We start from the raw sequence: 14,655 nt of genomic DNA, 5'->3' as shown, positions 1-14,655 counted from the left end.
AATCGACGACCTTGACCGTGAAATTTAAATTTAGAAGCTACGGCGACGGCGGCTGAGACGTAAAAAAATTAAATACCAAAGAGCTTTCCGACCGCCACCATCTGTGTGTGTGTTTGTGTGTGTGCGTGTGTGTGTGCGTTCGTAATTAGTACACAAAAAAAAAAGCTGCGCTCTGTCACCGGTATTCCGTGGCACCACCCCACCCCCCGCTGTCACCACCTAGGGATACAGATTCAAAGGAACTTCGCCAATTTGGCGCGCATGTGACTTGTGTAAATATTTATGTGGATGTCTTGGGATATTTTGGGGAATTATTTTTATATGCACAAGACGCCGGGCGATTTAATTGAAATTTGAACTTGCGTGTCGGCGCCGCCGTGACTTGTGCAATCATGCAAATTGTTCTAATTATATGAAATTGGGTGAAGCTGGCAAGTGCTATTCTATAAATAAACAGAATTGCTCTGAACTGTTTGAAAATGGCGCCAAACGAGAGCCAGTGCTGTCTTGTGTTGAGTAACTATTTCAGGTGGTACCAATCGATATATCGATAAGCACAGAAAGAATGCAATGGCCATAGAGATGGTCGTTTCTGGTCTCTGTTCAAAAACAGCGACAGACTCGTTGAAGGATATTATACTTAATTATTGCCTATCACTTACAGCCAGTTGATCATAAAAAACAATTTGGGCCTTTATCTAAGTCCTTCAATTTGATTTAAACGTGCCACGGCTTTATTTGCTCTTATTTTCGCTGTTCAAAAATTCGATAGTTCCTGCCAGCTGTGACCAGTGACTGTAAAAATACACGTGACTAGCAACAGGTGAGCAAACGGGGGCCATCACTAATAAACAAGTACCGCAAATGAAACATTTTTCTAGAAACAACGATTTAAATCGTATTTTTTACAGTAATACCGCCATTGCGTGAAGTGAAAAAGTCAATTGGAACTCATTTGAGGCATACCTGAACACAGAAAGCCAGAAGCGAGTCGATAGTGGCCGCCTTGGGTTAGCACGTGGAGCACGTGTGGGAAGCGTTTTTCGTTTATCCGATACGTTATTAATTGAATTCAAGCGAAAATGTTAGAGGACAACACATTTAGTGAATATTATTTATGCAATTTCAACGATGCCGTGCCACTGGATGGTGAGTATTGCTTCCCCAAAGGAGCCTGCTAATATTAATGGCAATTTCCCCACCCAAAGATTTGCCGGCCGATGAGCAACTGCGCCAGTTATGGACCGGCCAAGAGCTGTGGACAGTGGAGGACCTACGGCAGATCATCACCAACTGGCGGGAAAGGGATTCCCACATTAAGGAGACTTCCACGCAGCTACTCAACAGCTTTCTGCGTCTGTTCTTCGCGTTTGTGCAGAACAATTGCACGGGACCCTTTGACAAAGTCGCCGACTGCCAGAAAATGATGAGCCAACTGCAGTTGGAGGCATTTGAGCCGCAGGAGCAGCTGAAGGCCAGCGGCGAGGAGTTGAATCCCAACGTCAAGACGGGCGAACTGCTGGTTGTGGCCAGGGAAATACTGCGCGGCTTGTTGGAAGCTTATCCAGACTCAAAGGTAAGCAAACAGACTGTGCTTTCTGTAAGACGATGATCCCAATCCTTCTTTAGGTCCTGGCCGTGTGGAATATACGGCTGATTTGCCAGCATCAGCTTATCCTGGACGACCTGGCCGCCTCCCTCTACGAGCAGTTCAAGGCGGGAGCTGTGGTACTGCGGCCCCAAGCGAAGCACTTTTCCAGCAGGGAACTGCAGTCTCTGCTGCTGCTGGAGCTGGCCAATGGCTACCTGCTGTTCCATCGCTCCGAAATGGCCTCCCAAGTGCTGGATGAGCTCTGCTCGCACCTCCAGGTGGAACTGAAGGTCGAGGGTTTGCTGGGAGTGCGCACAAAGTTCCAGCAGAAGCCCCTGCCCCAGCTCTGCCTGAAAGTGGAGCAGCTGTCGGAGCTGACGGAGGCCAGCAGCCCTGCCCTGCCAGCGGCTGCCGAGACCAACAGGCAGACCAAGCTGCCCAAGCTGCTGCTCCTGGAGGATGATACACGACTGGAGCGAATACGCTTCATTGAGCCAAAGGACAATGATGTCATGACTTTGCCCAGCGTCCTGCAGGCCCTCGTCCTGGCAAAGGTGTGAGTAGACAATCAATACGACAAGATATGGCTTCTTTTAATCCCTGATTTCTTTCACAGAAAACAGTTGAAGCGCTCGCAGCCGAAGGACCGCCTGGCAGATGAGCAGCTGGAGCCGTACACCCAGACGTTGCTCTACCAGGAGCACGGACCCCTTCAGGTGCGCCAGGCAGCCTTGCTCCTGAACTGCCTGCAGGAGTCTAACCAGCGCCGGACTGTCGAGCGCAGCTGGAAGCAGTGCGAGGAGTGCGTCAAGCTGTTGGACCACAGCGAAGAGCAGCAGTCGCTGAGATCTAGGCTGTCGTATGGATTCGCGGCCCACCTCCAGCCCATCTGGCAGGTGCAGCTTCAGCTGGTGGATCTCCTGCGGTCCCTGGGAATGACCAAGACAGCTCTCGACATTTGCCTGAAGATTCAGGCCTGGCAGCAGGTGATTGACTGCTACACCAGTCTGGAGCTGCGTCACAAGGCGGCGGAGATCATACGCCAGGAGCTGGAGAAGAAACCCACGGCGCTGCTCTTCTGCCTGCTGGGCGACGCCATCGATGACCCGCAGTGCTACGAGCAGGCCTGGCTGCATTCCAAGAAGACGAGCAGCAAGGCCCAGTCCTACTGGGGAAACTACTTCTACAGAAGGGCGGAATATGCCCAGGCCCTGGAGCACTATCAGCTGTCGCTGGAGATCAATACGCTGCAGGAGTCGACGCTCCTGCGCTGCGGCTATTCCGCGATGCAGCTGGAGAAGTGGGAGGCGGCCGTTAAGTCCTACCTGGCCTACACCCACCTGGAAGCCAACGGGTTCGAGTCGTGGAACAATCTGGCCAAGGCCCTGATCAACCTGGGCGACAAGCAGCGGGCGCACCGTGTGCTGGGCGAGGCCCTCAAGTGCAACTACAGCAACTGGAAGGTGTGGGAGAACTACATGCTGGTGGCCGTGGACACCTGCCACTGGGACGATGCCATGCGGGGCTACCAGCGTCTGTCCGAGCTGAAGCAGCACTACCTCGACCAGGAAGTGCTCGCGAGAATCGTCTACGGCATAGCCAAGCAGCATCAGGAAGGACCCAGCCAGCTCCTAATCAAGAGGGTTGTCCAGCTCCTCGGCCAGCAGTGCATCCAGCACGGCAACGAGCCCCTGGTCTGGGAGCTGGCTGCCGTGGTGGCCGCCACACCGCTGAAGAAGGCCGAGCGGCTGGTCAAGTCTTATCGGGCCTACACGGCCAAGCATTCGGGATGGGAGGTCAAGGCAGAGCATGCCCAGAAAGCTCTGGATCTGTGCCTGGAGGTGGCCGAGCTATCTCTGGCGGCGGTCCAGGAGCATGCCGCCGACGAGAGCGAAGTCATGATCACATCCACACTAAACTCGGCCCGACTGTCCGGTACATCCTGTCTGAACGCCCTGCGGCGCGCCATCAACGTCAATGTGCCGCCCGAGCAGCAGGAGAAGGCGGACCAACTGGACAAACGGATCGCAGATCTAACCCAAGTGGTGCAGCAGCGAATGAACACGCAACGGTCGGTTTAGCCGGACTCTGAACTAGATTTAGTGTTTATTAGTTGTACATGATAATTGTGTATTTGAAGGACTCGTTGGGCGTCAGCTAAGTGTGGCATGGGCTACCGTGTTGTGTTGAAGTGTCGAAAAGTAAAAGAAACAAAAGGATCACAAATAAATGAACGGGTTTAAAGGACGTTCAGCTTGGTGCTGATCAGCACTCGAACGCTCTGATCGAAGGCCCCACAGACGGCGAGGCCCAGCTTGTCCGGATGCCAGTCGAAGCAGTGCACCGGCTGGGAGCTCAATGTGGCCGCACTGATCATGTGCAGAGTGCCAGCCACGCCCGTTTTGGTGCCGTCCGCGTCCACGACGACTCTCTTGTCGGGATACTCGTACTGCCAGAGGCGTATGGAGCCAGTGCCACCGCCAGTGAGGAAGACATCGCGATTCTGTGGCAAATGGCGTGCCACCCAGACAGTGGCTTTGGGGCCGCTGATGACACCGTTTGTGCCCACACTACGGCCGGCGTTGCGCTCCTCGACATAGCTGAATCCCTTGGTCGGATGCTGGTGGCGCATATCGTAGACCAGGAGGCCTCCCTCCAGCGTGGTTACGGCCAGTTTATTCATCGGTATGTCGCGGCGATCAAACTCGAGGCCACAAATGCCATTCTTCATGGACGCCTCCCAGCGCACGGAGAGCGTACGGAGGTCGAAGAGCTTCAGGTCCCCGTTGTCATAGCCAGCCGCTACCATGCGCTCCTCCGAGTTGAAGGTATTGCCGAAGGCCACTGCCCAGCAGTCGCGCCGGCCGCTGCTCTGATTGATGCCGTCCCCCATTTGCGGTGGCGGTGAGATGTCCACCACAGGAGACTGTCCCTGTCGTATGTCCCACACCTTGACGGCGCCATCACGGCTGCCGGTGACGATTTCGGGGGCTCCACAGTTGAGCTGGTTACCGCCAATGGCATCGATGGTGTTGATGATGGCCGTGTGGGCCTTAACATTGTACACCGGCAGTTCGGGACGCTCCATATCGCTGAAAAATACCCTGATGGATGAACAGATCTAGCAATGGCTGTGGCCAGAGGCCAGTGGCCCCTGTTATTCTTACAGCACTTGCAGCCTCCCCTCGAAGTCTCCAATGGCAATGTGACGGTTTCGCAGCGAGGAAGCCCCGAATGTGCCGCACTTGAAGGCCACCTTCTTCTCCACAGTCTTCACCTTGACCAGCTGGTCCTCGTTCAGCTCGTAGATGTCCATAATGCCATGGCTGTTCGCCTTTGAGCCGAGCACCACAAACTTGGCCGAGAGCGGAATCCATTTCGTGTCGTACACCGTGTAGTTAACGGACGCGTTCAAGTGCTCAATCAATTGGGGCTTGTCCATTTTGTTGCCTTTTCAGTTCAAGCAGAGCCTGATTATGAAATCTGAACGGAATTTCACAAACAACTTGTTTAAAATGCGTTTCCATAGTTCCGACGTGCCGGCAAGTGACAGTTTTCGATATATTTTTAGATTACTTATCGATAGTTCTCACACGCTGATTTCGGGGCACAATTTGGGTACTCCTGATACGCATTTCTATTCGGTATGGATTCGCGTGGATGAGCTTTTCCAAATAGCATTGCACTGCTCATATTCGTGCGAAGAGAGAGACAGCTGGGGAGAGAAAATTAGGGAGACACGTCTCCCGGCTATCAATCGAAGAACTGAGACAGTATTTGTTTTCCAGCACACATCCTGCAATCGATAGTATCTGCCGAAGCGCTGCTTCCAGCTCTACATATATTTCTCTCGCTCTCTCAGATGGCTCTCATATGCGCGGACTGTCGGAAGAAGGAATATCCCAACAATTCTGGAAATTAACAGGACATTTAATGTGTATGCTGCTCTTTTGATTTGAAATTTTTATTTTATATGAATACCTTTTCATCAAAAAATATTTTTGAAGGAAACAGGTACCGGTTCGTTCCCGAAGCTTTCATAGATAAGCGTTGCGTGTCCGTTTCAGGAATCGCCATAATAAAATATCGATAACTGGGGATACATTCGACGGCGTACAGACTTCGCATACGCATTTCGCATGCGATATTTTGCAGTATTGTGCAATAAATTAAATATAAAAATCGCAAACATCGCATGTGAATTTCCTTTCTGATATGTGATATCGGCAGCGCTCAAAAATAACAACAAAAGCCAGAGCAGCTGTGACGGCGTCGAAAGCTCCCCGTGAAAAGCTTCGATGGTCTCCAATTGGACGCTCGCAAGCTCAGTGTCGTGTCGCACTCATTTTGGGGCCGTTGGTTTTCCGGGTGTGTGTTTTCCCTCTAGCGCGTGCATCTGTTTTTGGCGCTCGACCCCAGCAGCAAGCAGCAGGCAAGACAGCAACAACGACACGACAAACTCGTACGTACATACGTGTGTCGCAAGAGTCGCTTTTCTCGGCAATAAACAAAAACAAAAACAATAGCCAGCAGCAAGCAGAAAGCAGCAACATTCATCGGGCGGTTGAATAAGTAGAAATAAAAAAATAAAAGAATACAAATAACGGAATTGCTTGAAAGCACGCCAACGCCAGCAGAAAATATAATAATTAGCTTTAATCTGTTGGCTTTTAACATTTTTTTTATATGTGATAATTATGAAACAAAAGTTCTTAAAGTTAGCAAAGGATTGTGAAAAGTGTTAATCAAATATTTTACTGGCAACAAGTTGAAGGTGACAACAATCGACCACGCGAATACCCAGCAACTGAAAAAAAAATAAAAAATAAACATACAACCACAAAGGCAGCGTATTTGGCAACTGCATCGAATGCCAAACCAACCAAAATTTCATTTACGAGTTGTTTCCGTAAGGTAAAAAACACCAAAGATTCCTACATTGCGGTCTATTGGCAGGGGCAGGGGATGGGGCTGGTGCTGGGGTTCATTTCTGAACTCTTGTCTCTGCGCCCTCTTTCGATTTCTTGTCAATTTAGGCCAATCAAATTAATTGTACATTTTGCTCAGCTTTTTCAACGCCTTTATTGTTTTCATTTGCTTGGCGGCACTGCCCGCTCCCCCTTCTTTTTTTTTTTTGCTCTCTTTTGAACCTTCTTTCGTTGGGGTGCATTCGCACTCGAGTCTGATTGGGAGGTCTATTTGTTGCTGTTGCTGCATTCCCTTTCATACATACCACATACATACATACATACATATGCTATATGCTATATGGTATATGCTATGTGCTTGTTTCTGTCGTTCTTCCCGTTTCGATGGTCTGATCGGTCTGTCGATGCTGCCTTCTCCTCTAGCTTCTTTATGAACTTTCAATATTTGCACAGAGGAGTGGTGGATACTCGTGATTGAGGCCGAGATCGTGATGATTGCATTGCCAATCAGAGATTCATATATTTTTAGTCTAGAGAGTTCTATTGACTTTGCGGGGGTGATCAGATCGTGATCAAACAACAACACGAGCTCTACACGAGCTTCGGCTTCTGCCATTCGCTTCTAGATTTCAACTTTCTCTTGAATTAATTTTTATTTTTATTGTATGTTTTTTTTTGCCAGAAAAAGTGCATAAGCCATTAAACTGTCAACCTGTTGATTTATCAGCTGATTATTCGATGTATGTACATATGTGTATATGTGTATGTGTGTGTGTGTGTGTCTTATCAACATTTGCCATTATCGGAGTGCAAAAAACCCCAACCCCTGCGTTACACCTGTTGTGCCACCGTTTTTATGAGAGTTTCGTTTTGAGTAAAGATTGTATGGTGCCTGATAACATGAGGAAAAGCTCAAACATTCTATTGAACGCTGCTCCAATTTCATATTTCATGTGTGTATGTGTGTGTGTGTGTGTGTGTGGAATGCGTGCGTGCGCAAGTGGCAAATACCCTACCCATACCCTGCCCCCCACTCTGCAAGCTATAGAAAATAAATAAATGCCGCCATCGCCACCAATCGAAATCTAAACAAAGAGTTATCAAAAAAATCTGCCAACTGTGGCACAACAGAACTTCCCCCATCCGTATGAAACAAAGTATCAAAGTCCGACCACCCCCGCACCCATATCCGAACGGGATACGACACGGAAACACTACACTGTGCAAAAACAATCCAAAGTACGACTGAATCGAAGATGATAAGACTTTGAACCGAATCGGAAACCGAGTCCCCGACCGAACAGTAAATACAATAAAATACCTACAATATTGTACACGTATGCCTGTATGTGTGCCAGCTGGTATGTACGTGTTACCAGAGCGGTTCATAACTTATCGCTTCAGCTACTGCTTGAACTATGCAAAGCGTTACGGCTATGTTGATCAAACCTGACTCATTGCCAGCCCGCTTTGAGTAGAAACTGAGTCAGAACCGCATTTAGAAGACAACGCATCCCTAATCAAACCCAAACACGGCTCTTGTTTGGTCTACACTATCTGTTTGACTTTTCTTATTATATTATTTTATTTTATTTGGCCAAGTAGTACGTACACATAAAAAGCTCGCGTGCCCCCATAAATAACCAGCCAAGAGGTGGGCAAATATTTGACTCCCCTCCATTCCCCTCCACTCCGCTCCGCTCTACGGTCTCTTATGTCCATCAGCGTTTATCAGATCAACCTGCAGCATCCACTGAAAAATAAATACGGAATAAGAGCCCCAGAGATCACACAAATAAAGGCCCCAGCTCCATAATTAGTTTTCTTTATTCCATTGGGCAGAACAGACGCGTGTTTCCAACTCCCATCGAGAGAGAGAGAGCGAGAGAGAGAGAGACTCAATCAACATGATTGAAGTGCGTGTACCACCTGAAAACCCCCTCCGCCACTTGCGTTGCGACTTTGTCTGGTGTCTATCTGTCTATGACGTGATTGGGCTTACGTAATCACTAATGTGATATCAATTTTCCACGCCTGAACGGCCGGGAACGGTGTGCGGTGCGGTGCGGTGCGGCTTAGTGCAGCCATGTGAAGGCCACTCGAGACCTGATAAGGACAAGGGCCGCCCACTCAATCATTCGACACCCGTTTTTGGGTTGCGGGTTGCCCCTCCCCAGTGGACAAGTAAGGATGAGCCACGTGATCTCCAGGCTCTGATGGTTTCTGGCTGGAATCCCTCTCAATCGGATCTCTTGCGGGTTTTGCCTCTGTTGCGGAGGCCAAAAACATTGATTAATCAGCGGCGATGGAAATGTTTGTGCCCCGCGCTGATAAGCGGACGACAATTTTGATAAGCAGCCGAAAAAGAAAAAAACACCCCGACAGCTGTCTGACAATAGTGAAACGCTTTATCCAGCCATCCCTCCCTGCTCCGCCGCCTGGTCATGTGAGGGCCGTTCCATAGGCGGCTAAGGCCCGATCCCGTTTTTTGCAATTTATTTTAACAATCGAACCGGTTCGCTGGCAGAACTAATGGCGGTCCGTCCACCAGGGGCATCCCAATTAAGCCGGCTTCAAGGTGTTGCCTCTATACATACACACACCTGTACATAGTACCCGTAATCGTGTTAGTATGCACGTATATTTTATGGATTTAGTATTTGTCGTCAAGTTCTAAAAGCGAGACAGGGACAGAGAGAGAGAGAGAGAGAGTTAGAGGGGCACTGATGGCATTTGTACTCTCTAAATTCCAGGCTTATCCATTTCCCCCTCAAAGCTCCTGAGTGGATCCTTTGGGGGAATGTAGTTTTTCCCACTCAACGGCCATCGTTTCATTCAAAGCCAACCCTCATTTGAATTGTAAATTTGCGGCACTTGCAATGTCAACGACTTGCCATAAAATCCGCCATGATCTGGCGATTGATTCTCTGTTCTCCAAGTAGTTTGGTTTATATATATATTGTATTTGAAAGCGCTGAACTTGACATTGCGGTCGAGTCCCCCCCCCAACGGGTTTTGGGAGCTCAAAAGCTCTCGACTTGGGACTTGCTTTTCTTGGGATATATTTTGTCGAAAACTGTGTCAGTGGGTAAAGGGAATTTCAGGGGTTTATACATGGCTTTCCAATGCCTTTTGTCCAAGAATCCATTCGATTCATAAACAAGAGCCATTCCATGCCATGGGTTTGGCTGTTTCCTTAACCAGCCTTTAGCTATTTGCTGATTATAAACCATTTTCAACTGTAAAGTGTATGAGCCAACTCAGACATTTGCCATAAAAGTAATCCACCATTAACCGATTACTGTAGGTGCTTATGGCTTGGGCCAACAAAGGCAACAGCACAGCAAACAATCGTGTACTTCGTATACATACATGTATGTACTTTATTGAGCATTTAGCGGTCATTTGGCTTTCGCTAGGGAGTTGACCGGACATCTTCAGCACAGAACAGAACAGAAAGGAACAGAACAGAACAGAATAGAACAGACGTCAATAGAACTATGCGCAATCAGAATATGAGTACGATCACAATAGAGATAACCGTTGTGCGAATTGGCGGAGAATTGTTCGTGGGGACTCATCATGTTGATCAAATGATTTCATCAATTAGCATTCGGCCATTATATCTGAAACTGGGCATCGGTTCGGGTGGGAACAATGGTTTCTATTTGAAGATCGGTCCGCTCTGATGTGTGATCGATGTTTCAGTTGCTTTCCGTCTGTGATAAGCTCAACAACCCCCCAGTTCCGTACCGTACCCGAACCCGTAACCGGACCATTGAAGGTGATGCTAATTGCTGGTTCGTGGCGGTTATCTAACTGGAAAAGGAGTGCTTTGGCCAGTGAAATAGTTCTAGTACTATCTCATGATTTACTTTGATTGCTGGGCGATCCATTGAAAGTTCTTGCGAATGATTGGATTGAATGTAGATTGGATTTTTTTCTTTTTAGAAACCCAAAAATCATATAAAAGCAACGGGCAGAGAGGCCTGGAAGCGTTTAAAAGACTTGCACGATCGCCAGCAAAGACGCCGTCGACCCCCACCAAACCACGAGGATAATCCCAGCCAATATACGAGCATCAACAGCGAAGACATTGGCACATTGTTACTACCCATATCTAAGAGGAGAATCCCACCAACTGGAGCCGACTCGGAGGACCCAGAAGACTCAGAGGAAGAGACCCACTGTGACGCCGTATTCCACCTGAGACAGTCGCAATTTCAGCGAGATCTACGCATCCATCCCTTCACAGACACCAATGTGGCACGTGGCGGCGGCGGTGGCAAACAGAGAGACGTCCAAGAAGTAGCAGAAGATACAGCAGCCATCATGCCGACTGATACAGAGAGCCAAGAGTGAGTAAGGGCAAACAGAGCCTAGATAACCGAGCACTAAACATTCCTGATCTTTGCAGAACCAAGCCCCTGAACAACAACAACACAAATGGAAACGGAAGTGGAAATGGAAGCGGAAACGGAGGTAGCGGTGGCAGCGGCAGCGGCAGTGGCAATGGGAGCACACAAAGTAAACCAAAAATCCAGCCAAAGTACAGCATCCATCGGGATGTGCTCACCCACGAGGTGGTCATCAAGGAGACGGGCTATGCGGCCCGCGACAAGAGCATACCCTCGTCGCTGCGCAGCTGCTGGCAGAGCTGGAGCTTCTTTGCGCTCTTCACGGGCGTGATACCCATCCTGCAGTGGCTGCCCAAGTACTCGCCACGACGGGACCTGGCCGGCGACGTCATCGCCGGCTTCACGGTGGCTATTATGAACATCCCGCATGGCATGGCCTACGGCATCCTGGCCGGAGTATCAGCAGGCAATGGCCTGTATATGGCCGTGTTTCCGGTGCTGGTCTATCTGCTGCTGGGCACGTCCAAGCACATATCGATTGGCACCTTTGCGGTGGCCAGCATGATGACCCTCAAGGTCGTGCAGACATACGCCACTGTCGACTCCACTCATCCGGTTGCGGCCAATCTAACTGCGACAGCGGACACCCTGCTGCTGGCCAACGGCACGGCGGCGAGTCTCACGCCGCCGGCGGATGTGATCACGAACCTGGAGGTGGTCACATCCCTGGCCCTGGCCGTGGGTATTGTAAATGTGAGCACAGCCCTCTGACCCCCCTTCTAGGGTCTTCTGGGAACGTACTGATTCGCTGATTCGTTTCTTTTAGCTGCTGATGGCCTTCCTAAGACTGGGCACCCTGGCCTCCCTGCTGAGCGATCCGCTGGTGAATGGCTTCACGACGGCAGCCGCCTGTCATGTGGTCACAGCGCAGCTGAAGGATGTGTTGGGCATCGAGGTGGATCGGTACAAGGGCGCCTTCAAGATCGTGTACACGCTGATCGACGTGATCAAGAGCGTGCCGCAGACGAACCTGGTGAACTTTGGCTTCTGCGTGGCCGTGATCATCTTCATGGCGGTCTGCAACGAGATCCTGAAGCCGTTCCTGAGCAAGCGCTGTCGTCTGCCGCTGCCCGCCGAGCTGATAGCCGTGATCGGCGGCACCCTGATCTCCAAGTGCTTCGATCTGCAGCCGCAGTTCAATGTGCAGCTGGTGGGAGTGATACCCAGCGGCTTGCCGGAGCCCGTTCTGCCCCGGCTCGACCTGGTGCCGAAGGTGGCCCTCGACTCGATTGCCATTGCCGTCGTCACCTACTCGATCATCATGTCCATGGGCCTCACATTCGCCCGGAAGCACGGCTACGAGGTGCGGGCCAACCAGGAGCTCTTCGCCATGGGCATTGGCAACATTGTGGGCGGCTGCTTCTCCTGCATACCCATGGCCTGTTCGCTCTCGCGATCGGTCATCCAGGACCAGACGGGCGGCGTCTCGCAGATAGCTTCCCTGATATCCGCCTCCCTGGTGGTGGTCACCCTCATGTGGATCGGGCCCTTCTTCAGCGATCTGCCAAGGGTAAGCCATATGTTCTTCAATCTCCACTTGAGGATGTTTAACCGAATGTGGTCTGTCTTTCCCCCTCCCGCCAGTGCGTTCTGGCTGGTGTCATCATCGTGGCCCTGAAGCCGATGTTTATGCAGGCCAGGGAGCTGAAGAAGTTCTCCAAGCAGGGCAAGCTGGAGATGTTCACCTGGATATCCACCTTCCTCTGCGTGGTGCTCATCGACATAGACATTGGGTAGGTCACTCCATCACGGATAGACTCTTCACATAGACCCTTCTTAACATTGCGGGCTTTGCTTTTTACAGTCTGCTGATCGGCATCTGCATCTCCCTGCTGGCGCTGTACATCAAGGGCCTGAAGCCGTACTCCTGTCTGCTGGGCTACATGCCCGAGGCGCCCGGTATCTACATGGACCTCAACCAGCACCGCAACGCCATGCAGGTGCCTGAGACGCGGATCTACCGCTACAGCGGATCCCTCAACTTTGCCACCAGTCTGTTCTTCCGTCGGTCGCTGTACGAGGCGGTCGGCCTGGACAAGATGCCGCTCAGCAGCCCGAGTCCCAGCAAGGGAGGAGGCAGCAAGGCCAGCTACTCGCCGGTGTCGCAAAACGGGGGCAAGGCCAACAATGGCCAGCTCGTGGAGGCCTCGAGCATGTTCAAGATCCTCATTCTGGACTTCTCCATGCTGGGCCACATAGACGTGGCCGGCTGCCGCACGCTCAGCGACCTGAGCAAGGAGTTGAAGGTGCGCGGTGCTCGTCTCCTGCTCGCCAGCCCCGTGGATCGGGTATACGACACTCTGGTGCACAGCATGGCCCTCAGCGAGGGCCCCTTCGAGATTTTTCCCACCCTGCACGATTGCGTCGAGTATGCCAATGCCTGTCGAACTGCGTGAGGGGGGTGAGCAGAGCGGGGAGCAGCACGCGTTTTGTGATATGTCCAAGTGATAGCTTGTGAATCGTAGCACCAAAACCCTTTCCTAGCCGCTAAGTAATATTTTAAAACTGAATGCAAACTAAAGTTGCCGTCTACAATCAACCGGATTAGTCGTAAGTTCGCGTAAGTGCCTCCTCAAAGAGTTTACAACAACATCAACAACAATTAACCCAAACGCCGGATACAATAACAGATTTTGTACTTAAAGTCAGGGCAACCGAAGACACGATCAATTTATTTATTGATTTTGCAATGCAATTTGTACCAAAATAAACACACAACTAGATCGTAAGGATATGTAAATTGTACATAAAATATGAGAACTGAGAATTGTTATCATTTACACGCATGTCTTTTGTTTTGTTCCTCCCAAGGGGAGGCCTTGTCTCTGAAAGGATAAGCCGTCGCAGGAAAATTGGGCACACATTTGAACTTCGCGCCCACATGGATGCGATCGATAACAGATAAGTAACTATCGATTAGGGGAAATAATCGTGCTGAATTGTGGCATACTTTTGGGCTGATAGGACATTTATTAAGTGTCGCTGGGGGTTTATTTAATTGTGCCCCCCAAATAATGTGGGCGTGGCATGTCTGTTCGTGATCGGGAAAGTTCTGCAAATCGATTGGCAGCAGAAGAATAAAGAATTATCATTAAATCGTGAATTTTATGCTGATCGACAGTGTGGATCCTTACGATCTTGGGAAAGTATGTCTTTCGCCTATCTGGCCCTGTAACCCCCCAACTTTTGGCTGTACAAATTATTGAAAAACTGTTTTCTGTTGTTCCGGCGGCCAATCTGGACCTGGCACATCATTTCGTGATCGGGAGAGTCCTGCCAATCGATTGGCACCCGTCAGGACTTAATTGCATCAAAAGCCAAGAAAAGTAATGCCCTTGCTGGACATTTTTTCGCACCATTTAACTGCGATCCACGACGACTGGTCCAACGCTTCCACGAGAGCGGAGCGTGCGCGCCCACCGACTCACCGGCCATGGCGTGGATTCGATCCAGTGGCGGAAATACCTGGATCGAGATCTATATATCTGTAGAGAGAATTTTGAGCTGCTGCCTGACACATCGCCACGTACAATCGATGGAGCTGACACCGACACCGACACCGACACGCAGCAATTAGCAGCCACATGACTAAAGTCAAATTTATTTTTCGGCTTCTTGTTTACCCAAAATACACGTAAATATGGGATGGCATGGGATGGGAGGAGTGGAATGCCCCAAACGGCGGCAAATAGGTAAAACAATTGTTCGACTTGGCCAC

At 50.2% G+C, this 14,655-nt stretch overlaps 3 protein-coding genes across 4 annotated transcripts; 2 read left to right on the top strand and 1 right to left on the bottom strand.

Moving 5' to 3' along the window:
• Window positions 1-952: 952 nt before the first annotated feature.
• On the top strand, window positions 953-3,838 carry LOC6598922 (tetratricopeptide repeat protein 27). The gene is made up of 4 exons (XM_002024073.2): window positions 953-1,149; window positions 1,209-1,576; window positions 1,630-2,147; window positions 2,208-3,838. The coding sequence occupies exons 1-4, from the start codon at window positions 1,083-1,085 to the stop codon at window positions 3,670-3,672; spliced, it is 2,418 nt and encodes an 805-aa protein (XP_002024109.1). The 5' UTR covers window positions 953-1,082; the 3' UTR covers window positions 3,673-3,838.
• Window positions 3,679-5,091, bottom strand: LOC6598920 (WD repeat-containing protein 92). Its single transcript, XM_002024071.2, has 2 exons — window positions 4,759-5,091; window positions 3,679-4,683 (listed from the first exon to the last, which is right to left on the bottom strand). The coding sequence occupies exons 1-2, from the start codon at window positions 5,031-5,033 to the stop codon at window positions 3,831-3,833; spliced, it is 1,128 nt and encodes a 375-aa protein (XP_002024107.2). The 5' UTR covers window positions 5,034-5,091; the 3' UTR covers window positions 3,679-3,830.
• Window positions 5,092-5,926: 835 nt separating this feature from the next.
• LOC6598919 (sulfate anion transporter 1) lies at window positions 5,927-13,717 on the top strand. 2 transcript variants are annotated; one of them, XM_026992049.1, is made up of 6 exons: window positions 5,927-6,053; window positions 10,471-10,877; window positions 10,937-11,630; window positions 11,704-12,447; window positions 12,522-12,670; window positions 12,742-13,717. In XM_026992049.1, exons 2-6 carry the CDS (start codon window positions 10,852-10,854, stop codon window positions 13,331-13,333), a joined length of 2,205 nt encoding a protein of 734 aa, XP_026847850.1. In that variant the 5' UTR covers window positions 5,927-6,053; window positions 10,471-10,851; the 3' UTR covers window positions 13,334-13,717. The 2 variants fall into 2 exon arrangements, with proteins under 2 accessions (XP_026847850.1, XP_026847849.1); XM_026992048.1 differs by having other exon boundaries at window positions 5,927-6,505.
• Window positions 13,718-14,655: the final 938 nt, after the last annotated feature.

The sequence above is a fragment of the Drosophila persimilis genome, unplaced genomic scaffold (genome assembly GCF_003286085.1).
Source record: "Drosophila persimilis strain 14011-0111.01,24,50 unplaced genomic scaffold, DperRS2 tig00000700-arrow-arrow-pilon, whole genome shotgun sequence".
NCBI lineage: Eukaryota > Metazoa > Arthropoda > Insecta > Diptera > Drosophilidae > Drosophila > Drosophila persimilis.
Note: the sequence above shows the minus strand (reverse complement) of the source record. Positions and strands in the feature narration are given on the sequence as shown.